This window comes from Bombina bombina, chromosome 2 (assembly GCF_027579735.1).
Source record: "Bombina bombina isolate aBomBom1 chromosome 2, aBomBom1.pri, whole genome shotgun sequence".
Classification (NCBI taxonomy): Eukaryota; Metazoa; Chordata; class Amphibia; order Anura; family Bombinatoridae; genus Bombina; species Bombina bombina.
In genome coordinates, this window is record NC_069500.1 from 493,621,631 (window position 1) to 493,635,489 (window position 13,859).

Here is a 13,859-nt window from a genome sequence, read left to right on the forward strand (position 1 = left end):
CAGGCTGGCAATGGTGGTGTAATGATGTGGGGGATATTTTCTTGGCACACTTTGGGCCCCTTAGTACCAATTGAGCATCGTTTAAACGCCACAGCCTACCTGAGTATTGTTGCTAACCATGTCCATCCATTTATGTACATCCCTTTATGACTACAGAGTACCCAACTACCCATCTTCTGATGGCTACTTAAAGCAGGATAATGCACTATATCACAAAGCTCAAATCATCTCAAACTGGTTTCATGAACATGAAAATGAGTTCACTGTACTCCAATGGCCTCCACAGTCACCAGATATCAATCCAATAGAGCACCTTTGGGATGTGGTGGAACGGGAGATTTGCATCATGGATGTGCAGCCAACATATCTGCAGCAACTGCATGATGCTATCATGTCAATATGGACCAAAATATCTGAGGAATGTTTTCAACACCTTGTTGAATCTATGCCATGAAGAATTAAGACAGTTCTGAAGGCAAAAGGGGGTCCAAACCGGTATTAGCAAGGTGTACCTAATAAAGTGGCCAGTGAGTGTAGTTTTGATAGGTAAATATAAAAAAGGCTCTATTTCTGTTTAAATGTAGTGATGGCAAAAATGCTAAAAATGCTCTGGTCTTTTCTGGACGTTTTTGTCTGAAATGCCCAGTCCTTAATGGGTTAAGGTGTACACTTTGGATGTTAAATACTACACCATGAGGTGCCTACTTTTCTGTTTTCTAAAAAAGTGTTATGGACAGAGGAATCTAAGTTTAAGGTGTTCAAATTACAAATAAGAACATTCATGAGACGCAGACCTAATGAAAATTTGCTGGATGTGTGCTGGACACCATCTGTCAAGCATGGTGGAGGAAATGTGATGGTTTGGGGTGGTTAAGTGGGAGATTTATAATGGGTAAAATAGACCTTGAAGAAAAAAAGGCCATCGCTCCATTTAGCAATGCCATGCCATACCCTGTGGACGCCGCTTGATTGGAGACAATTTCCTTGTACAACAGGACAATGACCCAAAGCCCAGCTTCAAACTATGCAAGAACTATTTAGGGAAGAAGCAGTCAGCTGGTACTCTGTCTTCAATGGAATGGCCAATACAGTTACCAGATTTCAACCCTATTGAGCTGTTGTGGGAGCAGATTGACCGTATGGTACATAAGAAGTGCCCATCAGGCCTATCCAAATTGTGGGAGGTGAAGGATCTTCAGATTACCTCAACAAATTGACAACTAGAATGCCAAAGGTCTGTAAGGCAATAATTGCTGCACATGGAGGATTCTTGGATAAAAGCAAAGTTTATTTCACCTACAATTCATTATTTCTAACCTTTTCAATGACTATATTTCTTATTCAAACTTATTTCATTTATAGAGAGATTAGAGAAGGTATAATAGCATAATATTTGAATTACGTGGGAAATCAGTAAAAACATGCTCTATTTATATATATATATATATATATATATATATATATATATATATATATATATATAAATAAATATATATATATATATATATCCTCCATGTGTATCTGCACTCACAGTATCTTTCAGTCATCAACCAGGATGCCAAGTCAATAGTATTCACAGTCAATTCCAGTAAAGGACTGCACTCACTGGATTTTGGATAAAAATATTTTTATTGTGGTTACGTTTCGGAGTCCTCAGACCCCTTCCTCAGACCAGAACAAACATAGAAGTGAACACTGTGCAATATAAAGGCAATAAGCCCCACCCATCAAACATTTAGTGCAAATTGCGCCAAAACGGGGTTGTCATGGCAACAGCCCCCATTACATTCCTTGCTATCTCATGCATAATCTGTGGTGTTCATCCATATTAACCTTGATTGCCATTTATAACAGGGAACCAATTATATAATTTGAGGTTTCACTGTATGGGTATGACACCACTCAGGCACAAGGATGTATTATGAATTGACTACTATTTGCATATTGGTGGACAGGTATGTAGTAAGGCTAACATGACTAAGAGTTGTCATTACATAAAGCATATATGGGTACAGTCTAGAGTACATGGTGACCATATGACTCAGAATTATAGTCACTTAGATACAGGCTTTACATGGATATAAGTATGGGAATATGGAATACACGGACAGTACGGCAAATCTCATACACAGCATGTCACATTATTTGGCTCAGTTTACATGATTCACAATACAGTCGCTCTGGTATTAGGCACCTGAAATGATATGTTATTACCCTCATGTAAACCCATGTATAACATACTGTAGTAGGTGTTGGAGGATAGTTACACACACATTGCGACTCATAGGGTATAGCCTAGAAGCTTGATACACTGTTGTGCTACCCTTGATTATATAGCTTATAGGCTTGATACACATTTTTGTGACTTTCTAACAAAGGATAGCCTAACAGCAGTGTTTGATACGGTGCTGCGCACAATGCACACGCCTATGCACTGACGTCACCCTCCAATGCTAATTAGCCATGCGGTCTGAGGAGGAACTCTGCAGACGTCGGAGGTCAATTCTCTGCGCCTATTTTTACAAACATTGTCCGGATGGTTGCTTAGCCACGGTCCACGCATATACTTAGCAGACAGTACACGGATTTGTAACAGTGAGTACATACAATTGAAACACATTGTGGGAACAAGGCACATAAGTGTAATAACATATTCATACTGATAAGCCTATTTTCAGCTCCACTATTTTAAAACAGAATTTTTTTTATGTCAAGGGGTATATGTTTTTATATGTATAGATTTATGGATGGTGAGATATTTATTGCACAGAGGTTATATTTCTTTTTTCTTGCGTTGATCTATTGCCCTAGGATATTGCAACTGTTAAATGGTATTGGATGCTTTGCTACAGATGTATTTACATACTCCAGGTGACGTGTCTAGATAGACTTGATTATTTAAATGAATTAGCACTGAGATAGCAAGGAATGTAATGGGGCTGTTGCCATGACAACCCCGTTTTGGCGCAATTTGCACTAAATGTTTGATGGCTGGGGCTTATTGCCTTTATATTTCACAGTGTTCACTTGTATGATTGGTCTGGTCTGAGGAACGGGGGTCTGAGGACTCCGAAACGTTACCACAATAAAAATATTTTTATCCAAAATCCAGTGAGTGCAGTCCTTTACTGGAATTGACTATATATATATATATATATATATATATATATATATATATATATATATATATATATATATATATATATATACAATATAATAACTCCCACAAAATCAGAATCCAAAACAAAAAGTCCCCTTCTTCAGAACATACAGTGTACAGAGTTTTATTCCCCGAAACGTCAATAAATTTGTTTTGTTTTGGAGAAATCCTGGTTTGCCTCTGATTTTGTGGGAGTTATTATATATACACAGAGCAACTGGGTGGTTGACCCCAGGAGGGCGGATTCACATTGGGACTGCTATATATATTTTTTTAACCCCTGGCTAGTAAACCATAGTATGTGTGTGTGTGTGTGTGTGTGTGTGTATATATATATATATGTATATATATATATATATATATATATATACACACACACACACACACACACACACACACATACACATACATACAAATTGCTCAGTCTGACACACACACACACACTCATCCAGATGCTCTGACACACACACAATATTCAACCAGACTGGTCATCTGTGTATACATACAAGAGCTGACCTGTAGTTGTACCCACTGGACAGGTCGAGTCGTCGGAAAGAATATTGAGGTTGGCATTTAGACGGGTGCAAATCCAGGTTACAGTTCCAGTTTATGATCACCCCAATAATTCCTCCCTGTAAGAGGCAACACAAATAAGATCGTTATAGCAGTCGTAAATACGAAGTCAAAAAGTATAATAATTTGTCATTTGTAAAAAATACTTGATGGCAGCACCAGTAACTAACCACCATTTATCCAGTTATACAATAGATACAAATGTTATGGTTTACGTGGGATAATAAGTTTGGGTAGGTTACCACTGTTGTGACCTTACTATACTCTTGTATGCCGCACTCTGTGGAATAGAATGGTATGGAAGCATTGGCAAACTCTGACAATATTCTAGTTATCTTTTATTTATAGATTTCATAGATAACAATGACATTTCTTCTTACACTTAGAGGCCCATTTATCAAGCTCCGAATGGAACTTGAGAGCCCGTGTTTCTGGCGAGTCTTCAGACTCACCAGAAACAGCAGTTATGAAGCAGCGGTCTAAAGACAGCTGCTCCATAACCCTGTCCGTCTGCTCTGATGAGGCGGACAGAGATCGCCACAATTCAACCCGATCGAGTACGATCGGGTTGATTGACACCCCCTGCTGGCGACCGATTGTCAGTGAGTCTGCAGGGGGCGGCGTTGCACCAGCAGCTCACAAGAGCTGCTGGTGGAATGCTGAATACAGAGAGCGTATTGCTCTCCGCATAAATCAGGTTCGACAGACATTTGATAAATAGGCCTATTAACATGTAAATAAGGATAGCTGCATGCCTATTCTATATGTTCTGCGTGGAATTAAGTAAAGCCTTAAAGGGACATGAAACCCAAATTTTTTCTTTCATGATTTAGAAAGAGCATACAATTATAAACAACTTTCTAATTTACTTCTATTATTTAATTTGCTTCATTCTCTTGATATTCTTTGCTGAAAAGCATATCTAGATATGCTTAGTAGCTGCTGATTGGTAGCTGCACATAGATGCCTCCTGTGATTGGTTCACCGTGTGCATTGCTATTTCTTCATTAAAGTATATCTAAAGAATGAAGCAAATTAGGTAATAGAAGTAAATTGGAATGTTGTTTAAAATTGTATTCTCTACCTTAATCATGAAAGAAAATGTTTGGGTATAGTGTCCCTTTAAGGTACTAAACAACAAAGATAGTATTAGTTGCTTGTTACAGATGACTTGATGTTTATTTGGAGGTGCGATAATATTAGTAATTGGCTTTATTTCTTATTTAAATTATAATTACTTTCATTTATAATTGTCTTTCTTTTGGAATAATTGAAAAAAAAACAATCATAGAAAACTTGAGGGTGCAGCAAATTAATCACAAAGCTGAATATTAATGGTGCAAGTGGTACAAGTTCATCTTCTGATATGTGAACCTACATTTTTTTTAATCCTTTTTTTTCCCAACTTTAAATATATCCTTGTTCTGCATAAATCACTGGTATATAAAACAAGCAGTAACTTGCATTACAGAGCAGATGGCACTAGTGATAGATAGATAGATAGATAGATAGATAGATAGATAGATAGACAGACAGACAGACAGACAGACAGACAGACAGACAGACAGACAGACAGACAGACAGACAGACAGATAGATGCATCTGTCATTTACTTGTGCCGCATGCAAACACCATTTTGTTAATGTCTATCATTTTATGTTGTTGTTGTTTCTTTCATGAATGTCATTCCTGTGTGGCTGTTAAGAGTCTGTGAATTCTTTCCGTTCTAAGAACTGTGTTATATACGCTAAAGGGGGAAACAAGGATGGGATGCAGTGAGAAGCTAATGAGTAAAGGTGTTGAAGGACATTTTCTTCAAAGAAAATAAAACTATTTCTAGATTGGCTTCTCTCTGACACCATGGCACAGCAGACCATCTTTCCAGATCAAGAGATACTATAAACATCTATAAAGTCCTGCAGTATTATACAGTATATGACAACAGATTCATTAGAAGGTAATTAAGGATTTTAGCACACTTGTTACAGAAGTTCTTGGCAAGTTTATGATGGCATTCAGTTTAATTTATAATGTACCCCAAATTTGTATGAAATCTGACCAATTTGCACATGGCCTTTTGAAAAGAAAAAAGCGCCTTGTATTACAAGCAGTCACTAATACTGGAATATCCCAATTGTTACAGCCAAACTGTGATGCTAGAATGTTTGCTAACGCTAAATGTACAAAGAGCAAGTCTAGCTCAGAAACATCTACGTCAATTTCCAATGGTAAATCAGAAACTATTCTTGTGAGAGTGTTTGTTTATTTATTATTTTTAACAAAAAATTAATAACAATTCTATTATTTTATTCAGAGTGTAAACAGCATCTCCTTGTGCCATGCTGGTATACAAGATGGCAGCAATTTTTCAGCAGGAGTAACTAAGAGGTTGTATATAAGCAAGATGGTTTATATAGGTGGCATAGAGACTACACAATTTTTCAAATATGTGTGTGGATACAAAGTGGTTGAGCTAATATCTTATCCAAGGTTTATAGAACTCACAAGGGTTTTTGTCTGTTTGTTTTTTAACCAAATTGGCCATAGTACAAGCTTTTTAACAGTAATCTGTGGATAATGCAAATGCACAAATAATTATTTATAACAGTGTGTTCCGATTTAAACAACTCAACTCAGAGTTCCACTGCACCACGGAAGTTCTAGAAACTAAAGTAGAGAAGACAAGCACTCCAGATAACAGGTCACAAATGCCAGGGGTGCAACAGATAGAATTTGTAGAAGCAAAGGAGGAGTGCACTCACCCAGACTTTTCAAAAGTTTAGATTGTGAACGTTTTCGGGGGTTTAGCCCCTTCCTCAGACATACAAGAAACAAATGTGCAAATACCAACACCAGACATCCTTATATCAGACAGACCATCCAATCACATGCTCTCCAGGGTAGGGTGCCACCCACTAGATGACCTCACCACCCCTGGCAACAAGTGTGAATGGTCAGAACATAATATGACATAAATATAACAATACATATATGCAGAACATTATACAGCAGGAGTACATTCAGCCAGCATATATTATTTTTACAAGTTAAATACAAATGTAAAACAAAGCTCCAGAATAATATGACAAGTCCTGTAGGCAACATGATCCTCTTACACCCCCAGAGTAGAGGTACTAATACATCTATTGGAATTTTGCCTGAAAACCAACTACTTTAAATTCGAAAAACAATTTTTCCTACAGCTACAAGGGACAGCCATGTGGTCCAATGTGGCCCTTTCATATGCTAACTTGTAAATGGCTCAATTTGAAACTACTGAGACAGATTTATTCAAGGACCAGCAAGTAAAATTCTATAAACGTTACATAGATGACTTGCTGCTCATCTGGAGCGCCCCAGAGGAAGACATACTTTACTGGTATGAAAAACTCGGCTTTGAAATTCAAAATGCAATACTCTAGGGACTCCATAGATTTCCTGAATGTAAGATTGTTCAAAGACACACTAAAACTACACTAAACTCTATTCCGGAAGGAAACGGACAGAAATTCTCTACTGCATTATACATTCTGTCACAGCGGGTAACAGGAGGGTCATACGAAACAATTCAATGGAATCGAATAAGGAAATACAATTACTTGAAATGGAGAACAAATTCAAGCAAAGGGGTTATCCCCCAAAACTCCTGAAGACTCAGAGACAAGTACTGGCTACAACACAAGAAGACACCAGGACGACACAGGGGGTGGAAAGGATGACCTTCGTGACCACATACACAGGTGACAAGCAATGAATCAACAAACACCTACATGATAATTGGCACGTCATCACCACAGATCCTACATTACCCTTTAAACAGATGGCCCCTCCAAGAATTGGGTTCAGAAGGTCCAGATCTTTAAGGGACATTTTGGTTAAGACTGACCCGATTAGGAGCTACAACAAAGGTAACTGGCTCAATCTGGAGAAGAAAGGGGTCTTCCGGGCCAATATTTCACTCACCCACACAAACGGCAGAAGTTCTTCCACAAATATAGACTGACATGCACCACTATCTATATTGTCTATCTGTTACACTGTATTTGTGGGCTCTTTTATGTGGGAAAAACTTCTGATGATCTACGCACAAGAATGGCAAACCATCGGTCTGCCATCAGCACAGACCTGAAGAAAGGAACCTCGGACCAACCGGTGGCACGTCACTTCTTGGACCATAACCATGCAGTTAAAGACTTAAAATACACAATCATTGACCATGTTACCTCCTCTGACTAGGGGCGGCGATAGAAACATCCAATTGCTGAGGAGGGAGGCACGTTGGACTTTTGTCCTTGACACCCTCATACCCAGGGGACTAAATACCCATCTGGACTGGCAGGTGTGTTTGTAGATAAACATTCCCTATATGGATGCTTTCCAATTATGATCTCTGTAATTTTATTTGGTTAGGTGCATTCCTATTCTGCTTGGTTTATTGTTTTATTTTATTATTTTCTACTTAGCAGTTACTAGACTTAGGTTTCTATACATCCCTATGCCAGAACTAAATGGATCCACTTCCCAACATACTGTATTTTCCTGTAATTTTTTGTTGCTCTAATTTTTTGATGCTCTAGGTGTTTACATTTAGGCTTTGTGCTACACATAATCTGACTGGGACAATTACAACTAGTATCTCGCTTAGCAATTAATATGGAGGATTCTACAATATAACTATTAGTCACTGATCTGACTCATGCTGTAATTTATGTAATTTTTCTTTTCCCTCTATTATACTCAACATTTGATTTGACTGAACTAGGTATAGTGCTTATTTGTAGAACTTGAAACCATATTATATACGGACACACGGGTAATAGTTTGTTACCGTTGCCCTGACAACAGACACACCCCCTTCACACTGGCTCCCGGTTTGACACGTTTGAGGCCATCTGGCGTCTCACTGGCTGTTAGAATGGTTCCTTGCTGGTCTTTGATGTGAATCTGAGGTAGGCTATACTGTTTATACTTGTCATACAAATTGTGACAGCAGCTATACGTCTTAAATACCCTCTCGATATTGTGTTTTATGGGCTGGGCTGCAGTTTGCTTATCTGGTAGTTCAGACCGCTCTATTACGGTGATTCCTATGTGCTGGTAGACTTGTGACACCGTGATGGCTTGCTCTTTGTTTTTATACAAGGTTCGGATATAACTGTATAAAGTGTTTTTTGTTTCTATGCTTACCGTTGCCATGACAACGGGACCTATTGGTTGGCTCCTCTGCATATCGGTTACTGTGTTTCCCGGTTTTATACACTACCAACAGCTAGGTTCCTGTATATACAATTTGTCTAAAGTTAGAATTTGTTTAAATTTGATTTTGTGTATTAGTTGATGACCTTACATGACATGCTTAATTCCTTGGGACACACATTGCTAATGTTTGTTTATCATACCATTGTATAATTGACTGTGTGTTTCATGCTCACACTTGATTGCAGTAGTAGGCCCATTTAGGACATGATGCACCTACTCTTCATAAGTCTTGCTATACACATATGTATTTAACCCTTGCTGTTGCTTATTAGAGGGTATATAGATTTTACTTTTCGTACTGTACAACTCTGGGGGTGTAAGAGGATCCTGTTGCCTACAGGACTTGTCATATTATTCTTGAACTTTGTTTTACATATGTACTTAACTTGTTAAAATAATATATGCTGGCTGAATGTACTCCTGTTGTATTATGTTCTGCATACATGTATTGTTATATTTATGTCATATTATGTTCTGACCATTCACACTCGTTGCCAGGGGTGGTGAGGTCATCTAGTGGGTGGCACCCTACCCTGGAGAGCATGTGATTGGATGGTCTGTCTGATATAAGGATGTCTGGTGTTGGTATTTGCACATTTGTTTCTTGTATGTCTGAGGAAGGGGCTAAACCCCCGAAAACATTCACAATCTAGGAAATAAACTTTTGAAAAGTCTGGGTGAGTGCACTCCTCCTTTGCTTATATATATATATATATATATATATATATATATATATATATATATATATATATATATATATATATATATATATATATAGTTATATAGTTATACTGGGGATAGGGTGCACACAGATATATTGTAAGGGTAAAGCGTATTGTGCTGGCAATCCTAAATGTATATAACCAAATCAGTTAGAAAAGAGCTCTAACAATTCTAAAAGAGCTAAAGCGGATTACTGGCCGCACCAAAACAACCCTACAGTATACTTGGAAATGACATCCTAAACAGGTTGGCTGAACATATACATTTTAATAAAAAGATAGCCAAAAAGGTACATGCTGAGAATAATGGCAATAATCAAATTACAAAATACAAGTTGCAAGTGTAGTGCACTACTGATATCTGTGGGCTAGCATATGCAAGGTTAATGTTGACTCATGAGAAAGTCCATCCCTAATACCGGGCACTTGAGTGTTAAGAACACGCTCCGGTTATAGTTTAGACAGAATACCGTCCTTGATATCTCATTGGTGTATGTTTGATCCGGTACCGGATTTGAGACAACAGTATGAGAGTCCAAGAGTGGTAATTACACAGTTGAAAACTTAATCCCATGTGCAAATGACACATCAAACTTCAGACTTTCAGAGTGCAAGACTTATTACTGCATGGCTTACCTTTGCTCTCTTCACACACTCTACGGTATTACCTGACAGGATCTCATCCGTGGTGTGACTTACAGCGGTGTATTCCGCCTATGCAGCTCTTCACTTGCTCAGATATTCGAACTTGATATCGCCAGATTCATAGCAAATCCACCATGCTGGCGTCCTCCACACTGTGTCTTGTTCAAAACATTACGCTTTTCGCCCCTCCCCCTTTCCGGGCTGAACTCAGGGCTTCATCAGATGTGTCTGATTAGACACCACAACAAACTTTATAACACTAGTGCAGATACAAAGTTACACCCCCTTCATGAATTTTAAAGGGGAATGTATAATGCATGTAAATTTCAATGGCTACAATTAAATACCTAGATACATTTAATATACAACTAAACTATACAATATAGCATATTACAATTTCCAAATTTTTGGAAGTTGCTTGATACATAATGATATACAGCCTTAAGCTATAGCTTTAATTTTTACACTGAAAAACACTTATGTGAACATATCAAGATGCTCACTTCTAAGCACACATATGTTTAAGCAGTGTATTGTGTAGTAAGGAATATTTACAGAAAACAAGAAAATTCAATTTTTTCATTCAAACCAAGGGGAGAGAGGGTGTTAAGTCTGTACATCCAGCGTGACTCGTGCTGGAGCAATAGTTGGTCAATATTACCTCCTCTCCTCCTTGGCTTGATATGCTCAATACCCAGTACTCTAAGGAGAGAAAAATCAGAATTATGCATTTTTTGGAAATGACTGGCAACTGGACTGTCCGACTCCTTGTCCTTAATGCTATCTCTGTGTTCCCTCACCCTTTCTTTTAATTCTCGTGTCGTTTTCCCAATATAGAATTTGGGACACGAACAGTGTAACATATAGATTAAATTTGTGGTGTTGCAGACTATTCTTTCATTTATGTGGTAAGACCTTTCAGAATATTCAGTGCAAAAATTTGAGGCTTTAACAATGTACTTGCAGTACACACATCTGCCACAAGGTTCGCAACCCTTCCTAGTTTGTGCCTGTGTTAGCCAATTTTTTGGGGTATCTCTTTGGAACTCACTATGGACTAATTTATCCTTAATGCTGGGTGCTCTTTTGGCTGTGAGCAGTGGGTACTCAGAAATATATTTAGCAATTGAACTGTCATTTGATAAAATGTGCCAATGTTTGTTAAGACATTTCCAAAAAATTAAATGTATTTAATTGTAGCCATTGAAATTTACATGCATTATACATTCCCCTTTAAAATTCATGAAGGGGGTGTAACTTTGTATCTGCACTAGTGTTATAAAGTTTGTTGTGGTGTCTAATCAGACACATCTGATGAAGCCCTGAGTTCAGCCCGGAAAGGGGGAGGGGCGAAACGCGTAATGTTTTGAACAAGACACAGTGTGGAGGACGCCAGCATGGTGGATTTGCTGTGAATCTGGCGATATCAAGTTCGAATATCTGAGCAAGTGAAGAGCTGCATAGGCGGAATACACCGCTGTAAGTCACACCACGGATGAGATCCTGTCAGGTAATACCGTAGAGTGTGTGAAGAGAGCGAAGGTAAGCCATGCAGTAATAAGTCTTGCACTCTGAAAGTCTGAAGTTTGATGTGTCATTTGCACATGGGATTAAGTTTTCAACGGTGTAATTACCACTCTTGGACTCTCATACTATTGTCTCAAATCCGGTACCGGATCAAACATACACCAATGAGATATCAAGGACGGTATTCTGTCTAAACTACAGGGAGTGCAGAATTATTAGGCAAGTTGTATTTTTGAGGATTAATTTTATTATTGAACAACAACCATGTTCTCAATGAACCCAAAAAACTCATTAATATCAAAGCTGAATAGTTTTGGAAGTAGTTTTTAGTTTGTTTTTAGTTATAGCTATTTTAGGGGGATATCTGTGTGTGCAGGTGACTATTACTGTGCATAATTATTAGGCAACTTAACAAAAAACAAATATATACCCATTTCAATTATTTATTTTTACCAGTGAAACCAATATAACATCTCAACATTCACAAATATACATTTCTGACATTCAAAAACAAAACAAAAACAAATCAGTGACCAATATAGCCACCTTTCTTTGCAAGGACACTCAAAAGCCTGCCATCCATGGATTCTGTCAGTGTTTTGATCTGTTCACCATCAACATTGCGTGCAGCAGCAACCACAGCCTCCCAGACACTGTTCAGAGAGGTGTACTGTTTTCCCTCCTTGTAAATCTCACATTTGATGATGGACCACAGGTTCTCAATGGGGTTCAGATCAGGTGAACAAGGAGGCCATGTCATTAGATTTTCTTCTTTTATACCCTTTCTTGCCAGCCACGCTGTGGAGTACTTGGACGCGTGTGATGGAGCATTGTCCTGCATGAAAATCATGTTTTTCTTGAAGGATGCAGACTTCTTCCTGTACCACTGCTTGAAGAAGGTGTCTTCCAGAAACTGGCAGTAGGACTGGGAGTTGAGCTTGACTCCATCCTCAACCCAAAAAGGCCCCACAAGCTCATCTTTGATGATACCAGCCCAAACCAGTACTCCACCTCCACCTTGCTGGCGTCTGAGTCGGACTGGAGCTCTCTGCCTTTTACCAATCCAGCCACGGGCCCATCCATCTGGCCCATCAAGACTCACTCTCATTTCATCAGTCCATAAAACCTTAGAAAAATCAGTCTTGAGATATTTCTTGGCCCAGTCTTGAAGTTTCAGCTTGTGTGTCTTGTTCAGTGGTGGTCGTCTTTCAGCCTTTCTTACCTTGGCCATGTCTCTGAGTATTGCACACCTTGTGCTTTTGGGCACTCCAGTGATGTTGCAGCTCTGAAATATGGCCAAACTGGTGGCAAGTGGCATCTTGGCAGCTGCACGCTTGACTTTTCTCAGTTCATGGGCAGTTATTTTGCGCCTTGGTTTTTCCACACGCTTCTTGCGACCCTGTTGACTATTTGAATGAAACGCTTGATTGTTCGATGATCACGCTTCAGAAGCTTTGCAATTTTAAGAGTGCTGCATCCCTCTGCAAGATATCTCACTATTTTTGACTTTTCTGAGCCTGTCAAGTCCTTCTTTTGACCCATTTTGCCAAAGGAAAGGAAGTTGCCTAATAATTATGCACACCTGATATAGGGTGTTGATGTCATTAGACCACACCCCTTCTCATTACAGAGATGCACATCACCTAATATGCTTAATTGGTAGTAGGCTTTCGAGCCTATACAGCTTGGAGTAAGACAACATGCATAAAGAGGATGATGTGGTCAAAATACTCATTTGCCTAATAATTCTGCACACAGTGTATAACCGGAGCGTGTTCTTAACACTCAAGTGCCCGGTATTAGGGATGGACTTTCTCATGAGTCGACATTAACCTTGCATATGCTAGCCCACAGATATCAGTAGTGCACTACACTTGCAACTTGTATTTTGTAATTTGATTATTGCCATTATTCTCAGCATGTACCTTTTTGGCTATGTTTTTATTAAAATGTATATGTTCAGCAAACCTGTT

The 13,859-nt window shown here is 38.6% G+C and overlaps 1 protein-coding gene across 1 annotated transcript in view; it reads right to left on the reverse strand.

Moving 5' to 3' along the window:
• Nucleotides 1-13,859, reverse strand: part of P2RX2 (purinergic receptor P2X 2) — a 176,857-nt gene that overhangs the window by 89,869 nt on the left and 73,129 nt on the right. The window contains exon 8 of the mRNA XM_053700556.1: nt 3,677-3,792. Coding sequence (XP_053556531.1) covers nt 3,677-3,792 — 116 coding nt within the window. The remainder of the gene's footprint in view (nt 1-3,676; nt 3,793-13,859) is intronic.